This window comes from Lissotriton vulgaris, chromosome 2_1 (genome assembly GCF_964263255.1).
Source record: "Lissotriton vulgaris chromosome 2_1, aLisVul1.2, whole genome shotgun sequence".
Lineage (NCBI taxonomy): Eukaryota > Metazoa > Chordata > Amphibia > Caudata > Salamandridae > Lissotriton > Lissotriton vulgaris.
In genome coordinates, this window is record NC_141687.1 from 522,549,864 (window position 1) to 522,572,265 (window position 22,402).

Sequence of the window (22,402 nt, forward strand, 5' to 3'; positions counted from 1 at the left end):
ATAAAATAAAAAATAAAAAGCACATTTGCTAAAAGTACTATAAACAATAAAGTAAATGTAAATATTAAAACACATAATATAAAACAATTAATGCTATAACATAATTGGAGTCTAAGAATATTAAAAGTACTATTCCCACTCTAATTTATGCAACAGTAGAGAAAGTGTTGGGCTCTGAAGGACTAAGATTTAGAATTCCTCCTCCAATCAGTTCAACAGTAGGGAAATCATTGGACTTTGGAGTGTGATTAGTAGATTTAACCCCTACAAACAGCACAACAGTAGAGCAAGCCTTGGATTTCGGAGGGGTAAAATCCACTATTCCCACTCCAAATAGAGCAACTGCAGGGAAAGTGTTGAACTCTGAAGAGGTTACATTTACTATTACACCCAGGTCCCTTATGTCCCCGTCCCATTCATTACAAAGTGGAGATGACCATCTCCTGACATAAAAAAAACAAGATGAATGCTGGGACCCTAATACTGCCTCTCCCACCGGGAGTACATAAGTAGTACTTACCCAGCTTCCCTCCTGTTCTTTTTTCTGTCTATCGACAGACTGGATGGTGTGCTGGTGCTGCTCCTGCTGGGCTGGAATGGAGGTGCTTCTCTTCTCCCCCCCCGCCCGGCTGCCCGGCTGTGCGGGGTTCCCTGGACTGTCTACTGGCCTGCCGGCTATTTCAAACACATTACATATATGAGTAACGCTATGAATGTAGAACAAATATTAAACTCTTAACATAAAAAAATATTAATTAACATGAAAATATGTGTATTTAAAAAACGAAAATAATAATTTTACATAATTGCTATTCAATAAAAAAATTAAATAGTTGTTCAATTATTAATTAACTTCCCACTCTGTACCCCTACAAAGCTAGTAGCATGCAACTAAAATATAACAAAAAATATAACTATTCATTGACTTGCATATTTAAATGAAATAATTAACAAATAATAAATAATTACTAATTAACTTCCCAAACTATACCCCTATTAACTTAGCACCCCAAAAATAAAATAAATTGAAAATAAATAAGTGTTGAACTATTTAAATATTTAAACTTAAATAAATAATTTACAAATATTAACTAGTTGTTTATTAACTATCACGTCATTAACTTCCCTCCCTACAACCCTTGCTGCCTACAATTAAAATAGAAGGAAAATAAATAAGTAGTCAGTAAATTACATATTTAAAAATCAACTAAGTAAATAATTCATATTTAATTGTTACTTAATTCTCTTACGACTCAATACCCCTACAAAGCTAACAGCCTGCAAATAACATATAACAAAAATAAATCAGTATTAAATAATTTACATAATAAATATCAATCATAGAATTGAATAAAATGTATTAAGTCATTCCTAAAGAATTGTTACCTAATTACCTTCCCACCCTATTCCCCTACAAAATCAACAACCCTAATACACTATAAATTACTGTTACTATATTTAATTTAAAATAATTCATACAATTTGTATGAACCATAACACAAAATTACTATATCAACTAAAACACATATCAACGAAACCACATTAAAATAATTACATATTTATATCCACTATATTAGTGAAAGCTGTATGAAAACATCAATATTGTTTAAAGTTGCTTACCTCGAAAAATTATTTTCTTGTTAATGATATTCGTGCATCACGATATTTGTCACAATATTTAATTTCCGATATTTCGGTCTCCTGATATTTTCAACTCAATATATTGTCCACACACTGTTGCGACGTGCTGTAAGTGCTGGTTGGTAGAAGCAAAATGTGAATCACAGGTGAAATGACAAATGCATGAAGAGGGCTGACCCAATATCGGCACTATTAATTTCATGAGGCTGGTGAGACCGCTAAAGCCACCTCTAGGCTGGACCTGGAAAAAAACCTTTTCCCTTTAACCATGAGTTGCCTGAGGTTCAGGTGTATCCTCTTTAAGTTGAATATCTGCACTCAAATGGAGAGGAGGGCATTAGAGACATTAGGGCACTTTGTCCAACTTGAGTTGAAACTACCACTTTCTACGTTGGGTATGGATGAACAGTATACAACAACAAATAATATGTGGGGGTCTGAGAACAAGTCAGTAAGTTAAGCAAGAAGGACCACTATACCAAAAACATGCAAAACAGTATCAGTGAGAAATAGTAGTTAATAAATGGCCAAGTCAGGGCTCAAGAGTATGTGGAGAAAAATATTATTCCCATCAGAAGCCACACTGTACCGCCCTTGTTGTCATCATTTGGGTTCTCCTTACCCAGGAGACATAACGGCCAGAAAGTTGTTGTCGTGACCGAAATGTGATGTGAGGGCAGAACAGAAAGGTATATTAGTGGCTAATGAAAAAAGCAGTGTATGGTGATTAGAGTGAAAGGTGAGGGGTAATGATAAAATTAGGTGAATTGGGTGGAAAAAGAATTTTATTGATATCCCCCAATCCCTAAGATTAAAAGGCAGGTGTGGGTGCAGGTTTTAAATAATAACCGCACTTTTTAGTGGTCGACATGTTTCTGCATTCACAAGAAAAGAGTTTCTAATGCATTCTTCAGGACCTTGGAATTACACTACTGCTTTGTTAATACAAATTAGATAAATAATGAAAAAATATCACCTGGAAATCCAGGCGTACTCAACCGTATACTGTTAGTGCATAGTGGTAAGGGATCCGACATGTAAAACAAACAGACAGACAAACAAGGAAACAAATGGACACCAAATGTTATTCACATTGTTTCTGTTTATAATCATACTGAAAATACAATATGTTCACTCGTACTAGGACGTAGTCTCAAGTATACACTCACCCATATATGTTGGTTGAGAGGCTTCACCCCACCTGGCTGCAGCGCAGGTAAAAGGAGCACCGCTCTGGAGATAATCATAAAGTATTTATATTTATAGAGCGGTTTCATAATGTGAAAGAGAAATAAAATAAAATAAAATAGAGTTTACTTAGAGACAAGAGGTGGTCTGAACCTCTTATATATCAAGTGGTGACAGACTTCTAGGCTGCCCGCCGTGATCTATCAAAATCAAAGAGGACGAATACCAAGTATCTCACGTTGTACAAAGAATAATGTACATGTACAAGCGAGAAAAAAATGCGTGGCTTAGCATAGAGACGAGTTCGCCAATGGAGAAATACTCCGAATATATGCTCGTAGCAGGGACTCTTCTTAGATGCCAGCAAGTGATTACGAACGGTAGTTAGCTTCTCAGGGCACCACAACGTATAAAGTATTGAGATCACGGAGAGCTCTTTAGAAGCGGAGAATGCTCCGTGTGAATGTTAGCAATACGAGAGAGTACCAGCACCTTAAGAGATGCCTCGTGATTAGCGCGATGAGCGCAACCTTTAGTCTCTAAAGCGGAGTAGCCATTAAAAGCAATAGCTTCTCCGTGTGCGCGTTAAGAAAATAGTCAATGCGCGTTGAGAAGTGCGCACAGCCAAGGCACGCTCACCTTTCCGTCAGTGTCTCCGGGCAGTCTTCAGTACTGCTTGGGGGTGCACCGATGGCGGATCGCGGTGATGTTTTGTAAGATTGTGAAAAGCTCCCTGAACGTCACGTGACAAGAGGTGGTCACGTGGTGTCAGGGATTCTGGGAAATGTAGTTCGCTGCGCGTTTAGTACCAGTTAGTCAGTGAAACGAGGCCCAGATATATGTTCAGATACTTCACTCAAGGTGGTACACTAAATGGGATAAACAAAGTGTGACAGAATAAGTCCCACGTGTGTTGTTGAACATTGGTATCTAACAGGTGTGTGTGGCAGCAGGTAAACCCACTCCGTAAGGTTTTGAAATGACACTCTACAGGGCAACAATGTTGGACAATATCGGATAGGATATCTAACATGTAGAGACAGGAGTGTGTGGCAGTTGGAAACCTTACTCCGTAGGGTATTAGCGGGTGGTGTGGGATGACACTATACAGGGCGACAATCAGAGGGACATCCAGGGTATTGGCTCATTGAGGCCCTCCTTGTCGCTGTTGAGGCGATACACCCATTTTTGTTCGATTTTAAACAAGAACCGGCTAACATCCGCACATGAGTCAGGGATGTGCGGTTGTTCAAGGACTGTCCAGTAAAAATCCTCAGGACCAAGACCCTTCTCCAAAAAATGTGCTGTGAGGCGGGTGGCTTGTTTCCGACAACGCACTGTACTTTTATGTTCTTGAATGCGTGTCCGTATCTTTCTGGTCGTCATGCCGACGTACTGTAATTGACATGGACATTTAATCAAGTAAATAAGATTACTGCTGTTGCAGTTCGTAAACTTGCTTTGTATCCATGGGCGGTTGGTGCCTATGTCAATCTCAGTAGACTTGTTGGTCTGGGGACAGACGGTACAAGTCCCACACGGATGGTGTCCAACCACAGGAGGTAGGTCCCATAAGGTACCCACTTGCCTCACCTCCTTGTTACGTGGGCGTGTGTGGACTAGTTGATCTTTTAAATTGGGTCCTCTCTTGTAGGCAAACATAGGCTGGGCGATGTCGTCACCTCCAGTTTTAAGAATAGACCAGTGTTTTCTTATGATTTTTTGCAACTGGTTTGATCGACTGTTGAAGGTGTTGACGAAAGCAATGCGATCTGTCTTCTCTTTGGGAGGGAGGATTTCCAGTAGGGCCTCCCTGTTGTTATTGGAGGCCCTCTTTTTGGACTGGCGGATGATTTTTTTGGGATAGTGTTTCTCCTTCAGTTGAGCCTCCAGGTTTCTCGAATGTGTCTCAAAAGATTCCTTGTTGGAGCAGTTTCTCTGGACCCTGAGAAACTGGCCAAAAGGTAAGTTGTCTCTCAGGGCTCGCGGATGGCAACTATCATATCGCAATAGTGCATTCTTGGCCATTGGTTTGCGATATAGCTCCGATTCAATACCAGTCGGAGTGGCATGTAACCTTAGGTCCAGAAAGGCCAGAGATGTTCTACTGTACTCGATGGTGAACTTGAGATAGGTGTTCTTACTGTTCAACCATCTGTGGAATGACACTAGGTCTTCTTCCGTGCCGCGCCACACCACCAGGATGTCGTCGATGTAACGTTTCCATACATGTATTCCTTCATAGCAATTTCTGCTAGATGCATGATGAAATAGGATTTACGGTCACTTAGTTGCCGGAGGCATTCGTTTCGGTGGCTCCGCCTTTGTCGGCCGGCTTGATGGTAATCTTATCGTTGGAAGCTAGTGAGCGGACTAAAGAGACCCTCTTCATTTAATCCACCGAGCGCAGTCTTACCTCCCAAGGTTTTGACTTTTGAAGCAGCTGTGGAGAATGATGTCGCAAATCTGTACAGAAGAGAGGTCAAGCCCTTCATGAATCTCCCTAGAGATGAACAACTGGCCTTACGCTCACTAGCTTCCAACGATAAGATTACCATCAAGCCGGCCGACAAAGGCGGAGCCACCGTCATCTTAGATACCGAGATATACAGAAACGAATGCCTCCGGCAACTAAGTGACCGTAAATCCTATCTACCTTTGAGAACAGACCCAACAGAAGGATTACAATCGAAAATAAGTACCTTGGTAGAGGAAGCTACAAGTGAGGGCTGGATAACATCACAGGAAGGACAGTACCTGGTCACCAAATACCCTACGATCCCGTACTTCTACTGCCTCCCCAAAGTGCATAAGCCACAGAGGCCACCACCTGGCAGGCCCATTATATCAGGCATTGGGTCGGTCTTAGAACCACTCTCGACCTTTGTCGACTACTTTCTTAACCCAATGGTTAAAGCAATGCCAACATTCCTCCAAGACACAAAAGATGTTTTAAGACTCCTGCCAACGATACAATATAACATTGAAACTGACATCTTAGTATCGTTCGATGTTGAGTCTTTATACACATCGATCCCGCAAACCGAGACCCTAGAGGTAGTAGGCACACTGTTGGAGCAAAACAACCATCAATCTATTACTCCAACACATTTCATCATGCATCTAGCAGAAATTGCTATGAAGGAAAACTATTTTCGCTTTGAGGATACCTTTTACCTGCAAACATCTGGGACCAGTATGGGCAGTGTTTTCGCGCCGAGCCTGGCGAACCTGTACGTTCACAACTTTGAGCAACAAGACGTCCTAGTAACCACTAATCCATACTTACCATCGATACATGTATGGAAACGTTACATCGACGACATCCTGGTGGTGTGGCGTGGCACGGAAGAAGACCTAGTGTCATTCCACAGATGGTTGAACAGTAAGAACACCTATCTCAAGTTCACCATCGAGTACAGTAGAACATCTCTGGCCTTTCTGGACCTAAGGTTACATGCCACTCCGACTGGTATTGAATCTGAGCTATATCGCAAACCAATGGCCAAGAATGCACTATTGCGATATGATAGTTGCCATCCGGGAGCCCTGAGAGACAACTTACCTTTTGGCCAGTTTCTCAGGGTCCAGAGAAACTGCTCCAACAAGGAATCTTTTGAGACACATTCGAGAAACCTGGAGGCTCAACTGAAGGAGAAACACTATCCCAAAAAAATCATCCGCCAGTCCAAAAAGAGGGCCTCCAATAACAACAGGGAGGCCCTACTGGAAATCCTCCCTCCCAAAGAGAAGACAGATCGCATTGCTTTCGTCAACACCTTCAACAGTCGATCAAACCAGTTGCAAAAAATCATAAGAAAACACTGGTCTATTCTTAAAACTGGAGGTGACGACATCGCCCAGCCTATGTTTGCCTACAAGAGAGGACCCAATTTAAAAGATCAACTAGTCCACACACGCCCACGTAACAAGGAGGTGAGGCAAGTGGGTACCTTATGGGACCTACCTCCTGTGGTTGGACACCATCCGTGTGGGACTTGTACCGTCTGTCCCCAGACCAACAAGTCTACTGAGATTGACATAGGCACCAACCGCCCATGGATACAAAGCAAGTTTACGAACTGCAACAGCAGTAATCTTATTTACTTGATTAAATGTCCATGTCAATTACAGTACGTCGGCATGAGGACCAGAAAGATACGGACACGCATTCAAGAACATAAAAGTACAGTGCGTTGTCGGAAACAAGCCACCCGCCTCACAGCACATTTTTTGGAGAAGGGTCATGGTCCTGAGGATTTTTACTGGACAGTCCTTGAACAACCGCACATCCCTGACTCATGTGCGGATGTTAGCCGGTTCTTGTTTAAAATCGAACAAAAATGGGTGTATCGCCTCAACAGCGACAAGGAGGGCCTCAATGAGCCAATACCCTGGATGTCCCTCTGATTGTCGCCCTGTATAGTGTCATCCCACACCACCCGCTAATACCCTACGGAGTAAGGTTTCCAACTGCCACACACTCCTGTCTCTACATGTTAGATATCCTATCCGATATTGTCCAACATTGTTGCCCTGTAGAGTGTCATTTCAAAACCTTACGGAGTGGGTTTACCTGCTGCCACACACACCTGTTAGATACCAATGTTCAACAACACACGTGGGACTTATTCTGTCACACTTTGTTTATCCCATTTAGTGTACCACCTTGAGTGAAGTATCTGAACATATATCTGGGCCTCGTTTCACTGACTAACTGGTACTAAACGCGCAGCGAACTACATTTCCCAGAATCCCTGACACCACGTGACCACCTCTTGTCACGTGACGTTCAGGGAGCTTTTCACAATCTTACAAAACATCACCGCGATCCGCGGTCGGTGCCCCCCCAAGCAGTACTGAAGACTGCCCGGAGACACTGACGGAAAGGTGAGCGTGCCTTGGCTGTGCGCACTTCTCAACGCGCATTGACTATTTTCTTAACGCGCACACGGAGAAGCTATTGCTTTTAATGGCTACTCCGCTTTAGAGACTAAAGGTTGCGCTCATCGCGCTAATCACGAGGCATCTCTTAAGGTGCTGGTACTCTCTCGTATTGCTAACATTCACACGGAGCATTCTCCGCTTCTAAAGAGCTCTCCGTGATCTCAATACTTTATACGTTGTGGTGCCCTGAGAAGCTAACTACCGTTCATAATCACTTGCTGGCATCTAAGAAGAGTCCCTGCTACGAGCATATATTCGGAGTATTTCTCCATTGGCGAACTCGTCTCTATGCTAAGCCACGCATTTTTTTCTCGCTTGTACATGTACATTATTCTTTGTACAACGTGAGATACTTGGTATTCGTCCTCTTTGATTTTGATAGATCACGGCGGGCAGCCTAGAAGTCTGTCACCACTTGATATATAAGAGGTTCAGACCACCTCTTGTCTCTAAGTAAACTCTATTTTATTTTATTTTATTTCTCTTTCACATTATGAAACCGCTCTATAAATATAAATACTTTATGATTATCTCCAGAGCGGTGCTCCTTTTACCTGCGCTGCAGCCAGGTGGGGTGAAGCCTCTCAACCAACATATATGGGTGAGTGTATACTTGAGACTACGTCCTAGTACGAGTGAACATATTGTATTTTCAGTATCATTATAAACAGAAACAATGTGAATAACATTTGGTGTCCATTTGTTTCCTTGTTTGTCTGTCTGTTTGTTTTACATGTCGGATCCCTTACCACTATGCACTAACAGTATACGGTTGAGTACGCCTGGATTTCCAGGTGATATTTTTTCATTATTTATCTAATTTGTATTAACAAAGCAGTAGTGTAATTCCAAGGTCCTGAAGAATGCATTAGAAACTCTTTTCTTGTGAATGCAGAAACATGTTGACCACTAAAAAGTGCGGTTATTATTTAAAACCTGCACCCACACCTGCCTTTTAATCTTAGGGATTGGGGGATATCAATAAAATTCTTTTTCCACCCAATTCACCTAATTTTATCATTACCCCTCACCTTTCACTCTAATCACCATACACTGCTTTTTTCATTAGCCACTAATATACCTTTCTGTTCTGCCCTCACATCACATTTCGGTCACGACAACAACTTTCTGGCCGTTATGTCTCCTGGGTAAGGAGAACCCAAATGATGACAACAAGGGCGGTACAGTGTGGCTTCTGATGGGAATAATATTTTTCTCCACATACTCTTGAGCCCTGACTTGGCCATTTATTAACTACTATTTCTCACTGATACTGTTTTGCATGTTTTTGGTATAGTGGTCCTTCTTGCTTAACTTACTGACTTGTTCTCAGACCCCCAGATATTATTTGTTGTTGTATATTGATTTCGGGGCTTATATCTGGTCGGTCGGTAAACTTGCCCTTAGACCCTTCCTAATTGTTTGTTGAATGTATGGATGAACAGTAACATTTTAATATGTTACCATATGTTACGTGTTTCTGTAATTTGCTGACTCTGCATATTGGCCACAGATAATCATAAATGATCCTTTTTGAAAATTAGATTGCTTATTGAAGGAACTGTTTCAAGGGGAAAACAAGGTTCCAGAGCTTCAAGTAGTTTTTTCCTTGAACTAATTTTTTCCGACATCTGATGCTGCTGCTATGGCAGTGATTAAGTCTTAGGTTTTCAAGTCCGCATGAAGGATATGAAGCAGAGGAGGAATTGTACATTAGATTCAGTTTACCCATCGGGCAATTTCTAAAGTGTGTGAAGATTTTCTTACAAGTAAAGTGTAACTTGTGAAAACTCTCAGACGTGCTTCGCGGAACTGGGATTCAGTAGTCTATTTCAGACTTCAGTGTCTGGAGCAGGTTAATATCTGCAGCTTGTATGAGACGTTAAAGGAACATACAAGAAAACATCAGGATGGAATTTCACTGTTCAAAAACGATCAAGATTTCAAAATATGATGATGATGATGAAATCCTACAATTCCAATTCGCATTGGACTTGCAGCATCTCAATAACTAGATACAAAATGGGCTCCGATAAGTCGGACGAATGTGATCAAGGATTAATGTTTTGTGATCTTACGCAGGTGTTTGCAAATACACCAGAGTGTTGTGGGTTATGGCAAGTGACTTTTTTTGCATCAATAGTAAGTGCTTTTGCCCCATATTTTTGTAGTTGATAGTCCTTTTTATTTTTTTATTTATAAACCCGATTATATTTTTTTGTAATAAAAAAAAACAGTAAACAAAGTGCACTGTGCAGTCACATTATGGAAATTCATCTGCCCAATCAGTGGAGAAATCATTATCTCACATGAACTGCCTTAGAGTATTTTGGAGGGGCAGCTTTTTGCTTCATAGATAGGTTTTCCCATTTTAGTACAACTGCCCATCTCTTTCCTCTAGGCAGAAGCAGATGGAGGGTTAGGAGATTTCCTAAACTGGGCAAACTGTCTTTTCGAGATCAGTGTCCCAATACTAACCAGTTTGTGATCTCCTTTGCTACCTCCTAAGTCTTCTAAAATACCTAATATTGCAATTTGGGGTGAAGGGTCAGCTAGTCTCCCCATGATATTAGAGTAGAAAGTATCTTAGACCGGTATTGTTCTATGGCTGTGGAATTTCCAGTCCACATAAAAGATGTGGTTATCGGTTATGTTATGAAGATTTGTATAGCGTGCTAATCACTTGTGAGGGTATCCAGGTGCTCCGCAGGTGGGTAGTTGCTGGTCTCCTTTGAGATTGTTTGAAAAGCTAGGTCTTCAGCATTTTGCTGAACTTACATGATAAGGATGCACTGAGGTGCTGTGGGAGGTTGTTTCATGATTTGCGGGAGATTTATAGGAAGGCAGACCCCCTGTTCTACTTTTTTGTATGCAGAGTATGTTTACTAGGGAAAGTCCGGCTGAATGGAGGTGTCTGGAGGGTTGGTGGAAGTGTATGTCTCTGTTGAGTTAGGCAGAGTCTATGTCGTGTAGTGCTTTATGCGTGTGTGAGAGGAGTCTGTTTTGAGTGCGTTTTTGTTTGGGGATCCAGTGGAGTTTTCTGAGGTGTGGTATAATATGGGTGTGCCATCCTAGGTTGAGGGTAATTTTGGCTGCTGTATTATGGATGGTTTAGATTCTGTTTAGGTCTAATCACAAAACTTTGAGCTAAGCTTACCAGCTCTCCTTAGGTTTCTGGGAGTAAAGGTGCTGGTGTGTAGAGTTGTTATAGGCTTTAAGTGGATGGGCAATACTTGCATAATAATTTTGTGAATCTTGCTCTGGTTCTAGGTGCAATGTCGCAAGGAGGTTTCTGGGCTGGAAGCTGAACACATGTTCATGCTATGAGAGCTGGTCTGAGGACTTGCGTTGATAGGAGAGTCTTGAAATCAGTTCCATAGCTGAGATATCCCAGACCTATTTTCTTTGTCTCTAGATGTTCCCTTGGATTTTTGCTTTTTGTTGGAGTTTGGTGATGACGAATACCAATGGCCCATCAAACCCCTTACTAGGGACAGGTGGGCTGCCTGAGAGATTGCCTACCTCAAGTGCCAGTCTGATGGGTGGTGACTCTGCCGGGCATGCACACTTCACAGTCCTTCAAAATTTCTTTGTTGGTTCTTCATTATGACCATCCTTTGTGTCGTGGTTCTGCATGAAGCTAGTCTACTAGTCCGATGTTGTCTTTTACTAAGCTCCCTGTGTGCAAACACTCTCTATTTTGTCAAAGGTCGCAACTTCCCCTTTGTTTAGAAAACTTGCATACAAACTCTTCAGAAACTGTCCATGACCATGTAGCAACCCAGTGTAATGTAACTTGAATGACTGTTGCTGTAGTGTTTTTTGTGTTGTTTAGACGATAATGAACCTCGAGTGTTTTGTACCATAACCTTATTGAATCTTGTGATTTCCCTATATATCAGTATTTTGTGTTATTGATCAGGTTTCTTGACCCATAGCTGTTTGTAATCATGACGTGATCTTATACCAGTTCTGTATTGAATTGTGTTGGTTCTGTGTTTCTCCTGTTCTGGGAGTGTTTCAAATTTTGTAAATATTGGAACTTTGCAAATCAGTCTTGATCCTGTGCCTCATGGGAATAGTTCAGCCCGAACTGCCAAGCCAGGTCTTCCCTGAACTGGAAACAAGCATCCTGAGACCGGTTTCTGGGCAACACCCTTCATCAGACAGGCTAGCTTGAGTCTAGTGGCAAAGTGAGCAAGGGACCCACGTTTGGGCATACCCTGCCAACTTAGGGCAAACAAAGCAAACACAGAGATGACGGATGGAGCGCTGAAACTTTTCAAACACTCACCCCAAGTCACAGATCTGAGTTGAATCCATCATCATTCTTTAGCTCACTTTGCCACCTCAGTTCAGACCCAGCTATATACAAATCAGTCTTGACCCTGTGCCTCATGGGAACAGTCCAGCCCTGAACCGGAAACAAACATCCTGGGACCGGTTTCGGAGCATCACCCTTCATTAGCCAGGCTAGCTTGGATCCAGTGGCATGGTGAGCCCGGGATCCACGTCTGGTCATACCCAGTGCATTTAAATCTGAGCACCGGCAAATGCTCTTTGAAAATCGGTGCAAAACTCACTTTGTTAACCGAACTGTGCACTGCACGCGTGCACTGCACGTGTTATTCACAAGGGTTGTTCTATGAGTTTGTGTCTTATTCCCTCTTAACATGTGAATTACCACTTAATTCCCTGGTTTAATTCGCATTTTTCGGTGAATAGATATTGCCCGCATTCAATTCCCCGAGGGCTGTACCCAGCTCCTCAGCCGACAACGGAAGGTCGAGACTATCACGCGCCTCATCCGAAACCGCTCGCGGCGGGAGGTCAGCAAGGAATTTATCTATGTCTTCCGCTTGGAGAAGTTCCCGGGGGGCATATTGGGCCGCGTAATACTGTGCAAACCTGGCCGCCAGAGCCGCTGGGGCTGTCATGGGTGTACCTTCCTCGTCTCGTAGGCACGGCAGTGTCTGAGGGTGAAAAGTGCTCTGGCAGAGCCTATACAGTATAGAACTGGACTTATCACCCCATTGGTAGATCCTACTTTGAGTCGCCAGCCACAACTGCCTGGCTTCATCCAGCTGTAGGGAGGCGTAAGTTTGCTGCAATAGCAGTAGTTGACCCACATCCTCCTCACTCCCGTCGTCATGGCAACGTGCCTCCTGGGCGCGGACCCGGTCAGCCGCCTGCGTTAAATCCTTTCTGCGTGCCCTATGGGCAGCCGCACACCACGCAATATCCACCCCTCGGAGCGTAGGTTTCAGGGCTTCCCAGAGAGTCATGGCATCTATGTCAGGGTGATCATTATCGTTCCAGTAGTGTGCAATCGCTTCCCTCATGTGCTGTTGATAGGGTTCCTGCTGCAGATGCCACGTGGAGAGTCGCCACCTAAACGGCTGTCTCCGTCTATCTAGGAGTAGGTCCATTGCAACCGGGGAATGGTCCGATAGACCTCGGGGCAAGATAGATGTGGAACCCACCCTCCCAACCCAAGCATGGGGAACAAACAGGTAATCAATCCTAGAAAAGGACTTATGTACTGCCGAGACATACGTGTATTCCCGACTCTGAGCGTGCTGGTGGCGCCGCACGTCCACCCACCCCATCCCCCTCACCATGCCGTTGAGTTTAGTGGGTGTGTCCTGGAACTGCTCGCCTCTGAGCCTGTGTCTATCCATCTGCACATCCATCACATCGTTCCAGTCACCACCAACCACAGACATGATATCAGGCATCCCGGCCCACACACCGAACAGCCTTTCAATAAGAGCTCCTTGCAGCGGACGCGGGGCATAAACGCTCCCAAAGAGTACCGATTCAGAGCCGATCTTACCCTGAATGAATGCATACCTTCCCTGCGTATCGAGCCATTGAGTTTCATGAACGTAGGACACCCTACGGTGTACCAAAACCGCTACACCCCGAGACCCCCTTGCAAAACCAGCATGATACACCTGCTGAAAGCCATATCGCTGAAGGCTAAGGGCCTTGTTGCCCATTAGGTGAGTTTCTTGCAGCAACAAGACATCCGCCCCAGCTTTCTTCCCCTGTTTGAGGATCGCCCCCCTTTTAATCCTGTCCAGTATCCCCCTCACATTCCAGCTCACAACATGTAATGAAGCCCTTTGCAGGCCATATTCAGGGGTAGTGACCGCCATCTAAGGACCGGAATATAAGCAGTTGGAACAGCCAAAGCCACACACACACATCTCGCCTCATTAGTACAAGAAAGAACACTGTGCAAGCCAACCCCACCCACCAACCCACCCACCTCGACCCCCAACTCTCAACAAACCCCCCAACCCCCACTCTCTCCCAAGCCTCACCCGAAACTTCCCCCCTACCCCCCACCCCATACCTCAAAAACGCTGAAGTACCTGTCGCGGTATAGGTCAATTCCTGCCCCCAACGGGAGGCCGGAGATCTACTATTCCAATGGATCCCCATGAACTCCCAACTTCAGTCCCTCGCAACCCCCCCCCCTCCCCCCCCCCCCCTTAACAAACACCTCTAAGGTGAGGGTTGACCGCCTTATAGTCCATCTCCCCCCAACCAACCCGCATCCCGCAACCATAGAACCCACTCGTATGTGTCAGTGTTAATGTTACCATAGTCGTAGAGCACCGCCATTCAGGCCTGGAATCGCCGCAGCGCAGCCTGTACCATAGTCAATCAGTGGAGTAGGCGCCCCCCGTCACTGCATTCCTCACGGATCCACTATCGGAGAGTCTGGGGGCCCAGACTCCTCTACAGTTCCTGTCTTGGCCGGCGAGCGTTTCTTGGAGCGTGATCGCCAGTTACTTCTGCTGCGGGAGCGCCGGGGCGTCCGCGCGGGCGCCGCTGAAGATGACGAGTCCGAGTCTCTAGCAGGCGGCGTGTGAGGTCTGACACGCACAGTCTCATCCGTCCAGGCAAAGACTTCTTCAGGGGAATTAAAGAAGAGAGTACGGGATTGAAAAACCACTCGTAGCCGAGCCGGATAAAGCAGAGCATACTGGATCTTGAGGCCCCACAGGCGAGCCTTCGCGGCCACGAAGGACTGTCTTTGCTGCTGCACCAACCGCGTGTAGTCAGGGAAGATCATGATCCGCTGATTGCTCCACTGGAGGGGCTCTTTCAGCCGGGCCTGCTTCAGGATCGTGTCTCGATCATGATAATTGAGCAGTTTGGCTATCACCGGCCGTGGACGTTCACCGACTGGTGGCTTCTGAGTGAGTGCCCTATGCGCCCGCTCGATGATGAAGCAGCGGGAAAGGGACTCCGACGGCATCCAGCTCTCCAGCCACTCTGTAAGGAAGGCCTCCATGTTTCCCTTCTCACAGTCTTCCGGAAAGTCGACAAAGCGCAGGTTGTTGCGTCGAGCTCGTCCTTCGGCATCCTCTGCTCGCAGAACTAGGCCCTTTTGTATGCCCTCCATGTTGGCCACTCTTTTCTTCAAGGCCGCCATTTCACCTTCTACACCAGTGATCCGGGTTTCTGCTTCCGTGATCCGGGCCACAGCGTTGCGCAGGTCTTGCCGCAGCAGGGTCACATCGGCGCCAACGGCCCCAATCTTAGCGTCCAACGTGTCTCGGGACTGGGTGATCGCTGCCAGCAGAGCAGCATTGTCTGGTCCAGTGGTCGACTGTCCGCCCGAAGCACCGGAGTTTCCACTCGGCCCCGTGAATTTATCAATTGTCCCTTGTTTCGAGGACCCACCACCACTCCCGCCTCGTGTCATGATGGACGACAAAAAGGACAGCTCTTTGGTCGCACCCGCAGCCTCACCACGGATCTCGCCAACAGGCAGCAGGGGTCCGGGCCACGGCCACTGCGCACAGATTCAAAGGCTGTCTGCGGCGCCTTATCCCCTTCCGCACTAGGGACCTCCAAGTCCAGAGAAATATGGAAAGGGAGCCGGCCACCGCTGGTCCGCCAAGTCTTCCTAGGCCGTCGCCGCCCAGCCCCGTACCTTGCCAAGTGTCCACCTCAGGGGCCCAATATGCTGCTAGGTGAAGCTCGTACGCCAAGTTATTGCTCCCTGCCTGTTGCAACTGCCAGCACAGGAGACCTCGCGGGGCGGACGCCAAGGATCAAAGGATCTGCGCCCCCTCCAAGACCAGCGCACACACCCTTCAGCAGTGGGGGCCGGTGCGGTCCGATCTGACCGCCCCTTCTCCGCAGGTTCCCCGCCACTCCTCGGGGCAACTGCCCTGCACCCCCGTCCGCCCTCACCTCAGGGGCCTCCTCACTGGGCACAGGGCTGCTGTTCGGGTCAGTGTTCCAACCCCCGGGTGGCCCGCCAATGTCCCGCAATATGTGGGGCCCCCAGGCACGTACCTCCAACTCCACAGGCAGCCGTAGACCGCAGCCCTCAGCCGCCGCCCCCCAGGAGGGCTGGACCTCGGCTCCGCACAGTCCCGCAGTCCGCCGCCCAACGGCGCTCACCCCGGGCTCCTCCAAAATCGAGGTCCCGGCTTCGCTTCAAGGGACAGGCCGCTCCGCCTCCTGTGCTGACTGCACCCACGCTGAGTCACCGGAACGGCTGAAATTCACGCAGCAGCCGCCGGACCCCTTCCACCACGCTGCCCTGTCGCAGGATGGGTGTCAGCAGGGGGGGAAGGCAGGATAATCGGCCAGTAGATGAAACGGCGGGACGGAGCCACGCCCCCGGCATCATCCCTTTTGTAGTGCTTAGTGGCCCTGCATTTGAGTGCCCTGGAGAACAACCCATAGCTTGGGAAGATTGCAATGGAAATGGAGGGCATGCAGAAGTTTAGAGGATAGAGAAATGCAGGGAATCAAAGTGCAGTACTTACCCCGGTCTTGAGCTCTTTAGCTATATTTCTCCTGGCAGCTGACCGAGACACTTCAGTGGAAATTAAATTGTGTAGAACCAGTTGCCAGGATGTTTGGCCTTGTTGGCCTGCACAGACTTGGGAGACCTCTTTTTGTCCACTAGTGAAATGCTATGAGAGCGGGACTATTTCAGTCAACCAGAGCACAGGAGAATTGTCAAGGCGATGTTTGTAAGAATTTCCTTATACCTTAAATGGTACGCAGATCTCCATATTACCGCTTTTAAAGTCTATGGTTCTACAGCATCCCTTTCTTATATCTCAATCCTAGAAGTTACTAGGACTATTGTATGCTTTCTTAATGTAAATTTGAGTGTTTTTAGTTTATTGTTTAAATAAACACTTAAAGTTTCCAATCTGTAGCTCTGCCTGGTCCCTGGCCTAGCATAAGACTTGACTTCTCAACTCAGGGATTCGGTTCCGAATTCGAATTTCAAAGCTTTATTCGACATTTGTCATAAAAGCATTTCCACCCTAATCAATATACAAATAAATACTACGTACCAAATATGATGCTCTCATAGATTCAGGCGGGGTTTAATCTACATAAAACTCAGACATAATGGTAATGACGAATGTTGTGTATGGTGTACTCGAGAGGATAGTACTTCTTTGGATATGCATGAAGTCAGTTAACTCGCAGTTATAAGTAATTTTCAGTTTTAAATATTCCCAAAATATTGTTTTCAGTAATACTCTCAATCTCCTTGGGCCTTTTAACAAAAGCCCATCCCTGCCCAAGCAATCCACCGAGTCCCTTCTAGATCCACGAGCAGGTCTTTTCTTGAAATCTATCTTGTTCGTAGGCTACCCTGCATGATGGCCTCATCTGAGTGAAAAAGCATCCATGCCACTTGTGTTGTACAGCACGTTTCAAGTGCCACAGTTTACCTGCCTACAGTTGCTCAGATAGGGAAGCACTACAAAAGAGAACTTACCAGCGCCATATCTGTATGTAGAAAGTAGACATCCTGGGCACTCCGAGGCTGGGATATTTTCATTGTACTTCTCTCTACTTTTCAAAATCCCCTGTGAGCTGCATCGTATGCCTAGAAACACATTACCCCATAGAAAAACATTGAAAACTCAACATGGATCCCTCTTTATTGATGTAGTTCAGTAAAAACCTATTCATAAATGAAATAATATGAAATCAGAAGGGATAAAGGATGGTATATCCTAGGCCTCTCATTGACTTCTCTAGTACCTCTACTAGTACTTTTAGAACACGGGTACAAACAGACAACCTACATTGCAAAGTGCTCTCTCGGTCCAGACCCTTCTCTTTGTTTTATTTTGCACAACGTTTTACTCATATCTGATCTACATCCTTTGTTTGATTTATGTTGCACATTATGTCACGTATATTCGGTTCGACTTGTCTCTATTTTGTTGTATAATTTTCATCACTGCTTGTAAAGCGCTCTGATATCCGCAAGGGTCTGGTTCGCGCTCTATAAAACTTTCAAAATAAATAAAATAATCTAAGTTCAAAATGAAAGGAACTAGAGGAGAGGGGGGAGTTGAGTGTGGAATTCAACAAAAAGAACTGTGGAGTAAAATATTCTTTACGTAGCTTCAGTGGCATTTGTAAACCCACACGTTTTACCATTTCTATCAAAACTGTGGGAACAACGAATGCAAACACTTGTTTTACTTGCATTTGTTTCCCTGTGATTTTTTTAGCTATTTATATTTGTTGAATTAAATGAATTGCTTTTAATCATAATGAAATGTGGTAGTTTATGTAGTAAATTGGGTACGTTTTTTAACAATGGCTAAGTTAATGTAACTAAGGATTATTTTTACAGTGATGTATTAAGAATTAAATATGTTGTTATTGGTACATGTAATAGTTGTTTATCCCAATTGACATAAAGATCAAACAATAATTATCAATAAAAAAATTGCAAATGTGAAGGTACAATAAGTATGCCCTTAAACTAAAATGGAGATCACACGTTTTAAAGATTGCATCTGTTTTCTGAACTGTGAAGTGACGTATCCCTGAGCTTCTAATCTCATTTTAGTTTGAAAACGTTTTACATTTAATGGGTAGAAAAATCATGTGATATTGTCTTCCCATGCTTACTGACGGACTGAATATATGCAGAGAAGCCAGTTGTAATGCTTTCCGATTGTAGACCTCCGTTTAGTCAAAGGGCCGGTTAAATATACGATTTTTGAAGATCTCCATGGAAAGATAATAAGCTAGAAGGGCCTTATCACCTGCCCTTCTCGTTGCATTAGCAAATGTTAATGTGTGGATTAATGCCTGAGTTCTATTGGACTATGGTCTGACATGCTATACATTTTAATTTTTCAATTTACTTTTTTTATCTTCACAGGAGTCGAAAGATTCAGATTCGAAACATCCCACCGCATTTACAGTGGGAGGTAAGAGCGTTTGATGTATCCCCTTTTGCACGCTGTCCATGCTGCTTTTACTTACTGGCAAACTAGATTCAAAATATCAACAGTTTTTATGAATATACTGGTGCATTTCCTCAGCACTTTCATGTGACAAAGTTAATTTACAGATCCGCTCTCTGCTACCTCATTTGACAAGAAGTAATCCATTTTTGGTGTTTAGCGGTAAATATTTGTATTTTAATTTGGATCAAATGTTGAAGGTGTTTTCTCTCTTCTGGCCTCAACTCCCACATACTGTTGTTTGAGGAAAGGAATACATATATTTCTAATATTTATTATTGAAATTCCAAGGGTTCAGAATATTCCTCATGTCTCTGGCATTATTTCATGGGACGCAACAGGAAAAAAGTTAAGGTGTAAGAAGATAGGATATGGGGGAACCCCCTACGTAGCCTCAGAAGTCTATTAACAATATATTAGGAGCTTCACTAAGTAATTGTTTAATGCACTTGTTGCATAGATTTGTGCATGCTATCAAATTAGCAGGTGTTCTTCTCATCTTTATGGGATTAATTAAATGAGTCCCTGCGAGTTATGACATGTTGACCTCTGCTAATAAAGCATGGGGGAGGGAGTTGGGGAATCATCTATTCCCTACCTTCTGACAAAAAGGTTTGACTGTTTAAGGCTCTGACAGTCCTGAGGGTGAAGACCACAATGAGAAACCATGTAAAATTCTGCATATGAGAGTTATGATGGGGGCGTGGCTTGAGCGCCGATGTGAACAGCAGCGGACCTCGGAGCTCCTTTGCGGCCACCTTGTGAAATCATTGATCCTGTGACTTAATCGGGGGCCCCACTACTGCAACCGATAGCGGAGCAGATGGTGCCTGCCTGGTGACGAGTTAGGGACACTGGCGAGGTCGAAGAGGAGAGCAAAACAAGGTTTTTCCCTCCTGCGGAAGCCTGCCTGACGTGACACAAAATGGCAGCCCACACGGCGGAGCTGACACCGGACGGAGAGATAGGCGGCTACTGAGAGTGAGTGCCCCGGGACTGTCACTGCCAGAGTGCGCTAGTGGCTGGGAGGTGGTAGCGACCTCCCTTGGGCATTGGTCTGCGGCTGGGAGCAGCGGGCGAGAGCGCACGATACCTGACCAGCCGGCGGTGATTGCCTGGTCCTAAAATGGTGGCGAGCGGGACATCGCCCGCGCTGGGATGAGACCCTCAGCGTTTGAATCTAGAGCTACATAGGCCCACCTGAGCTGCCTGGAGGCGATTGCTGCACTGTGCGGCTACGTGGACGGCACCCAGTGACATTGCTGATAAGGAGCGGAGGGTTGGCCAGGTGAGAGGCGCTGTGGCTGACTGTGCACCCCTAAGCCCTGCAGGGAGGCGGGAACGCAAAGCGTGCGTAAGGCCGGGGGTCTGATGAGCGACTCTGGATGGCCTAGCACTGCCTGAGACTTTACTAAGAGCACCGAGGAGAGAGCGCCTGGAACCTGGTAAGACCCTATGAATGCTGAATGACACGGCGCGGGGGCTGCTGGTAGACACTGAGCAGACCGCGTCTAAGCTCCTTTGGGAAAGCAGACTGCTGTTTGGATGCGGAGGCCTGCGTTGGGGGTTGCGCTGCTGATGCTGTGGAGGCCTGGTGCTGTGGAAAGTGAAGACCTGGGCTGAACTGCAGCTAGGGTGGAGGGAAACCCAACTCCAGGTAATGGGAGTGCCCTGATGAGGTGCCTGAGTACGCTCCTTCACCTCTGGGGCGAGCACGGAGACCTACCCACACACGGAGAGGACGAGCTAGGCAGTGCTGTTCCTGTTTACCGATGGGGGGGGGGGATTGCTCTGGAAGGCCCTGCTCCCTGTTAACTTGAGACCCTGAGGGAATACACTTGGAGTCATCCCGAGGAGAGATCAGCGGCCCAACGGATTTCTGTTGAGGCCTAGGTGGCACTACCTTGGTGGGAGTACGGATACTACGGCGCCTATCTGGGGAAGGAGAGGCTCGTAAGCCCCCTTTATATTATTGGCTTCTGCTGTACACGGACTCCAAGATGGGCAGACTGTCCAGAAAAAAGGGTTTTGAAGTCCTGCAGATGAAGGAGACGGATCAACATACAGATGGTGATGACAGGGGGCGAGGGCCTGGCCAAACCGGAGACCCGTCACTAGGAGATATTATGCAGACCTCTGTTGCTTCGCGGGAGCCGCTGGAGTCGAGGATGGCTGCCATTGGCTCAGATCTCACTCTATTGAAAGATGATCACCGAAAACTGAAAGAGAGAGTGGCGACCAATGAAACTAACATGAAAGATGTACCGGACACTGTAGCCAACCTTCAAGCCTCGCTGAAAGAAGTGGTGAGTAGGGTCAAAATGCTGGAGATGAGGGCTGAGAACAGTGAAGGGCGCTCACGACAAAATAACCTTCCTATCATGGGAATTCCAGTGTGTGAGGAGGGGTCTGACGTGGTTCAGTTTTTGGAGACCTGGCTGAAAACGGAGGTGGCCCCAGAAGATTTATCACCCTTTTATGCGTTGGAACGTGCACACAGGGTCCCGGCTTGTGCACCGAAACCGGGAGCTCTGCCCCGCCCTTTGGTGGTGCGACTACTGCACTACAGGGATCGAGACTTTATACTACAGAGAGCCCGGGACCACCAGAATCTACAGATTGGGAATGGTAGAGTGATGATCTTCCCGGATTACACTCGGGACGTGCAGCGACAGAGGGCTTCTTTCATAGCAGTCAAGCGAAAGTTGCGCCAGCTGCGACTTCCTTATGCCATGCTGTTCCCAGTTCGCCTCAGGGTCACTGCGGACTCGGTTGTGCACTTCTTTCTCACTCCGCAGGCTGCATGGGACTGGTTGGAGGTCCGGGGCGACACTAGAGCACGCTCACCAAGGTCCGCTTTCCTTCGGGCTCGGTTTCCCAGTTAGTCGGCGCCACCGAGACGCATCTCCCCCGCTGAGCATCAGCAGGAACGTGACCGAGCGGTGCGAGCAGTGGCGCACATTAGCCAAGGTGAAGTCAGTCCGGCTAGCACTGGCACGGATAATGAGAAGGCTTGGGTGGAGAGCTGGGGATCGAGCAGTGTGCTGGGACTTTCTGAAACCGAACTTCCGGATGTTACTCCACAGACAGCAGATGGGTTGTTTGGATGAGCGAGCTGCAGGGGGGGTAGAAGCCACAAGATGATAAGCTGCCAGAAGTGACATTGAGATATAAGGGCCCGGCTGCTGTGCTACAGAGGGAATCCACAACAGATGTGGGGCCCGAGAGGTGGAGGAGACCCGGAGGGGGAGCGGGGGTTAGAGGCCATCGGATGCGAGTTACACGCTACCTCCTTTCTTTGGTTCTTTGTATGAATATCTTTGTTTGGATGGGAACCTGTTCTTGTGTGCCAG

At 46.1% G+C, this 22,402-nt stretch overlaps 1 protein-coding gene across 1 annotated transcript in view; it reads left to right on the plus strand.

The window, feature by feature from the left end:
* The window catches only part of IGF2BP2 (insulin like growth factor 2 mRNA binding protein 2), a 390,975-nt gene that overhangs the window by 126,111 nt on the left and 242,462 nt on the right, over positions 1 to 22,402 (plus strand). The window contains exon 3 of the mRNA XM_086955447.1: positions 18,965 to 19,013. Coding sequence (XP_086811573.1) covers positions 18,965 to 19,013 — 49 coding nt within the window. The remainder of the gene's footprint in view (positions 1 to 18,964; positions 19,014 to 22,402) is intronic.